General features: G+C 36.6%; 1 protein-coding gene and 1 long non-coding RNA gene across 2 annotated transcripts; one reads left to right on the top strand and one right to left on the bottom strand.

Annotated features, from left to right (window-relative positions):
• Positions 1-923: 923 nt before the first annotated feature.
• LOC139790059 (protein FAM240B-like) lies at positions 924-3,068 on the bottom strand. Its single transcript, XM_071731305.1, has 2 exons — positions 2,929-3,068; positions 924-1,622 (listed from the first exon to the last, which is right to left on the bottom strand). Exons 1-2 carry the CDS (start codon positions 3,066-3,068, stop codon positions 1,544-1,546), a joined length of 219 nt encoding a protein of 72 aa, XP_071587406.1. The 3' UTR covers positions 924-1,543.
• LOC139790060 (uncharacterized) lies at positions 2,295-3,718 on the top strand. Its single transcript, XR_011723361.1, has 2 exons — positions 2,295-2,461; positions 2,973-3,718. It is a non-coding gene; the product is annotated as an uncharacterized lncRNA (long non-coding RNA).
• The last annotated feature ends 1,936 nt before the right edge of the window (positions 3,719-5,654 follow it).

Here is a 5,654-nt window from a genome sequence, read left to right as displayed (position 1 = left end):
TGTTACCCTGTATATTCGGAGTTGATATTACTTTAAAAATCCTTTAAAAAAAGACTCAACAGAAGAACATCACTTGGACACCTTTTTTTAGGAGGGTGGCAAATTCTGATCTCAAGTTTGGTGAAATACCTGCTGATGTCTTTATTTCTGAGTACATGTTCCAAGGCCCTTTTTATCTGCCTTCATGCATTTCTCTGGCTCCCCAAACATTATCTATATGTTCAAATTCCCATAATATATTTAATTTGACCTTGGGACACATAATAGTGAATTTAAAAGGTGATAGACAAAGAGAAAAAAAATGGAATTTCACAATTTTGTTTTTCTTGATAAGAAGAGACATTCTAAGTATTTTAAAACAGACTTCTGCTTTTCTCTTCTCACTCCACTGGCAGTTCAAATTTTTTTTTTTTTTTGAAACAATATGGATTACCACAGAAGTATTGAAACGGTCTTCAAAAGGGATTAAGAGTTTAACTAATGGAGGGAAGAGATTTTTAGCATGCTCAGAGCAACCTGTTTTGCAGTACATTATCCCAAGCATTCTGGTGACAACAAAGCACTCACCATAAAAAGGAAGCAGTTATACCAGCCCACTGAAATGCTTTGATATTGTTAGAGGAAATGCCACATTTTCATGAAGCATTAGGAAGGGAACTAGAAACATTTTTGACTAATGGGAAATGTTGTAGTGGAAACCTGCCCTGTTTATGAAGGTACTGGATATTAAGGAGAATATATTGTGTCTTCATTGAAAGAAGTGTTAGAAGAAAAAGTGTACTCATCACTCATGATGACAAATAGCTGTTAAAATGGATCAAGCTTCTCTCTGAAACGAAGATACCAGTCCATCTCTAGAGAAGCCAGGTCAGCTGTCAGAAGCAGCCTAAAAGGCTGCCTTTGCTGTCAGTGTCTTGAGCTAGATAATGTGGGTTAACTAATTAAGCAGCTCATACTAAGGTGTCTCACAGAGCCTGTTTCTCAAGATATGTACTAACAGCTTCACAAACTTCTTAGTGTGGCATTTAGGATATCTATCTCCCACCAAGTCTGGCTCTACTAGTGATCTGGGATATGGTGGTATTGTTTGTGTATGTCCTCTCTTAGTCTGAGTTGGGCTCTGCTGTGTTTTAAAAAATAATTTAAAAGATATCAGGTATTCATTGAACAATTTTGAAAGAAAATACCTTCATTAGATTGCAGTCTATACAGAAACCTAAAATGTTGAGGAAACAGTTTTGCTGAGCACCAGCCGTGTAAGTAAGCTCTTCTTCCAAGCATCTACAGCTCAGTGAACCATGATTTATTAGTCTTGAAGGCTTCAGAGTACTTCAATCTCCATTTATCAAAAGAAGGGATGGGTGCATAATTTTAAAAGCAGCAATAGACATTTTACATATAAAACTTCTAACAATGACAGTTAATTAATTATAGCTCATTTAAGCCACCAAGTAAAAATGACTTAAGCTTTTGTGTCACACCATCATGCTTTCCTACAAAAGAATTTTCTTTTTCCCCCAAACACGTAATAAGTGTGTGATCTTCAGCTAGATGAGTCTTCGGATTGGGTCCTCAACATCTTTATCCGTTTTTCCAGCCTCTCCATCCATTCATTTCTGAGCCTAAGGACAGAAACATTGATCAGCTTGTCCTCTTACCTTTACAGGAAATATTTTTATACCCTTCACGTTTCCTACCAGCACTATACTTTGGTGCATTTTCTCAGTTGTCATGCAAACTACCCTGCTCCTACAGTGTGCTTTGCTGGAGGGCATGTCAGGGCTCTTAAATCCTGGTGTGGAGTCACCTAATTTTTGTCTTTCGTCTCCAGCGTGACCTCTCTCAAGTGCCTTGGCTGCCTGAGCGACTTGTCATCCTCACTGAAAATTGCCTGCTGCCACCTGCTGGGTAGCATTACCAAAACTTTCCCCAGCACCGCCCCCTCACCCATCCCCCTTTCCCACTTCTCCCCTCCTTCCGAAATGAATTTTAAAAAGTACGGCAGAGAGGTTCTTCAGCACTATTTGTCTTGGAAACATTGTGCATGTTGAAACTTCTGTTAGACTCATAGCAGACAGCCTTGTGTGATAGGTTTTGTTTTCTTTTTGGTAGCATCTGGGTATCACAGAAACTGTCTCAAATAGGAAAGACAGGAATTTCACAGCTAAGAATTTGACATTCTGAAATTGGGCTAGTTACAAATGGATAAAACACGGTAGAAATTAATTCCAGTGTTTCTTTATCCAGGGTTATTAATGCAAGGCCATACTTGCTTGTGTTTTTTTTCAAGCATCTATTCAAAGGGAGCTGTGGGAGAGATTTTGGAAAAGTGCTTTCCCGTTGAATGATCTCAAGCCAAAATAGCCATCTCTGCATGTGCCTTCAGCTTAAGGAGACTTCATGTGAAGTAAAACTGTACTGATATTGCTGCAGGCTGGTCATTCTCATTGTGGCTATTAAGGTAAATATGACTGATTCAGATAAATAGAGCTATGGACGATGGTTGCCTTGCTCAAGTCATACATGTGGCCTGTCTGCTTTATTATGGATTTACCTTGTGCAAATTAAGCCACTGTAATTAATTAAAACAATATTGTTATGAAAACAAGGCTTCAGAGAAAGAAGGTGGTCCAGGTATACATTTGTGTTAGCTCTGCTATGAAGCCTTGATGTTCAAGACAAGCTGTTGTCCTGATAACTTCAGAAAGATCTGCAGTGTGGACTCAGCAAGACTGAATTATCCTCTTATTCTGTGAAGCCATAGCTTAGAGACATCAGCATGCCCACTTGGGAAGTTCTAATTATTTTCTAAAAATCCAGGAAAAATACTTCCAGCCTTTATTGCATTATTTAAATATGGGTATCACTGTTCTTCAAAAATAATCACAATGCAAACTCAAGTAACTCTTCCAGACACAAACTACTCACTTTTTTAGAGCACTTCTTTGCTGACGTTCTTTTTCAATTTGCAGGTATCGAGTTTGTTGTTCAATAGTCTTTTCCCAGAAGTTCCTCAAGTCACTGGTTTCACATCCTCGTACTTCATGACGTATATATTGGCTATTCATTTTCTCTAAAGAAGAAATTCAAAACAACCATATGACAAGTTATTGGTTCCTCATCTGTTTTAATGGCTAAAGCACACTCCTGCTGTTTTGAATTTTCACAATGTTAGGGCTGCATGGTCTTTTTTTCTTTTTTTTTTTTTTTGTAGGATCAGGATAACAGTGGGTGTCAGACACTGTCTGAGCTTTTCGTTCTAAGCTCTGACACTTGATATGCTCCTTGCAGTGATTTGAATTCTTACATGTTCACCTCAAATATCTCTCACCTCCATTTGCCTGTGACCTTTAAGCTAACAATTCAGGACAATTCAGTTGTATTCTCTACCTTAAAGATTAAAGTAGCTTTTACTGTACTTGTTAATGGAAAGAAAATATAAAAATTTCCAGATCTATCAGGATTTTTCTTCATTATTTTAATGTCTGTAAAATGATAAAATTACTATTGTAGATTAAAATTAAAACAATGAAGAAAATGAGCTTGGGTTGTTTGCTGTTAATCTCTGCAACACTTCTGTTTTAATGTGAATGGAGAAAATCATAATATAAAAGAATGTACACAAGTTTATAAGATGCTAACTTCCAAAAGCCACCTTGCTTATTGGTACTTCTCCCTCTTCTGCAATTTTCAATACAGAGCAAATTCTCAGAACATATTTACACGTCTGTGTCCATTCTGTACTTCTCTTTTCATTTAATGTCATTTTAAAAATAATTTTTGTAGAGAATCCTGTCCTAGGAACAGAATATCTGTTTCAGGATGACTCTTCATGCACTAACAGCCAAGCCCCTATATCCCACCTTACAGATAGAAAATCATTCTTTTAAGACTTCATTATGGACTTAATAAATCCATGCTGCCTTCCAAATTGCTCTGTGGTTTTGCATGAATATGCCATTATAATATTTGCCGGAACATTTAATTTTTTTAACAAGTATTTAGGGTTGCATTGTTTGAATTCAGGGCAATTACTTGTAATTTATTTTAATCAGAGCCATAGAGAGCTGGTAAACAAGGCCCTCCAGGCTAGCTTGGAAAAGCTTGAAGAAACTGCTGCCATTCCCCTGCTAGGCATCATAAGAAAAGCAAAACTGGGAATTGATAATCTTTATATAATTTGATTTAGATATTTGGATGTTTTGTGGAAAGCTGTGAGATGCATTATGAGGATGTTATATGCAGAGAACAAAAGCAGCCCTTGTAAAGAGATCCCTTGCTGAGATTTCTGTATGACTCCTCTGTGTTCTTATGTAAAATCTCACGGTAAAACCTCCAAATATCACCTCCTGGTTTCCAAATTATAGAAGGACTGTATTTGAGTGTGACTTTTTCAGAATAAATTCACTGAGCATTTTTTCAGGTTCTGAGCAAATTATATCTGGATCCATGAATGTTGGCACCAGTCTTTAACATGAATTGCAAGTACAGCTGAACACTCCCAGATGTGCTGGGGGATTACCAATTGCAGATCAAGAGTTCTCTAAATATGAGTGTTTTCATATAATACATGTATTCTAGAAATAATCACATATATATCAATGCCAATTCAAATCTCTTGTCCCACATAGAAGTTACTACTATTTTTAAATTTTTGTTTACTAAGACCAATGTAGAAATTTATGAAAAAGATACAGTAACAGACATCTGGATCAAACTCTCCATTCCAGGAGTTAATCTCTGAGAATAACATTACTTCTGAAGAGCTGCAAGCAAAATTCACAGACATCTCTGTGGTTCCAAAATGAACTACCAGGAAGTTATGTCTCTTGGTTTCTATAATCAGAAATGATCCCAAAGCATAGTAACATCATTCTTCAAAATGTTGATGAATTCCTGTTTAATATACTGTGGATGTCTCTTTTCTGAATATTTGAGAGTGAATATATCTCCTGAATAAGGCAAAATTGTGGAACACACTGCCCTCCAGGTCTAACTGAGGCCAAATCTATGCTCTCAGAATACATGTATCCTTTAAGTGTTTCAAATTCTTTGACTCCTCACTTGGTTACTTTTATTCTTGGTGCTGACTTGAGTGAATTTTATAGTTATGTCTCCCAAACACCCCACACCTGAAAGAGGAAATCCCAAGGAAAAAGTTTTAAACCCAGTTCAAATTTACTTTTCATTGCTATTTATCTGCTATCTGGTGCTGGCAGTATTCAGAAGAATGTTAGAACCCTGTACGAACTATGTATGGGTGGGGTGTTTTGGGGGCTGTAGAGCAGGAATTAGTGTTTTACACTGTCTGTTATGATGTTTACTTTTTGTGTGCTTTTTCAGGAACACTAAGAGCATCATCAAAGCCTGTCCATCTTCTCTAACCTTCTGTTTTGTGTGAACACACAGATACCTCAGTTTTGAATTTTCTCTTACTCAGTCTCCTAATCATCTTTATTTTCTTTCTCTCTAATATAGAAAACACTCAAATATTCATCAAAGCAACTCATAATTTCTACATTACTATTTTACTGATACCTGTACATCCTTGATAAAAACCCATTGTGTCAATGCACTAGCGTTTGCTTCTATGAACTGTAGAATCATCCTACTAAACTACCTTTTATTTCAAATCTCTATTTGAGCATATTTTC

The sequence above is a fragment of the Heliangelus exortis genome, chromosome Z (genome assembly GCF_036169615.1).
Source record: "Heliangelus exortis chromosome Z, bHelExo1.hap1, whole genome shotgun sequence".
Lineage (NCBI taxonomy): Eukaryota > Metazoa > Chordata > Aves > Apodiformes > Trochilidae > Heliangelus > Heliangelus exortis.
Note: the sequence above shows the minus strand (reverse complement) of the source record. Positions and strands in the feature narration are given on the sequence as shown.

What these genes read in the sequence shown, in the direction of transcription:
- LOC139790059 (XM_071731305.1), bottom strand. Translation starts at nt 3,068, where the DNA reads ATGAATAGCCAATATATACGTCATGAAGTACGAGGATGTGAAACCAGT. An exon ending in CAAAGAAGTGCTCTAAAAAA is followed by an intron (nt 1,623 to 2,928) that starts GTGAGTAGTTTG and finishes TTCTGTCCTTAG; the next exon opens with GCTCAGAAATGAATGGATGG.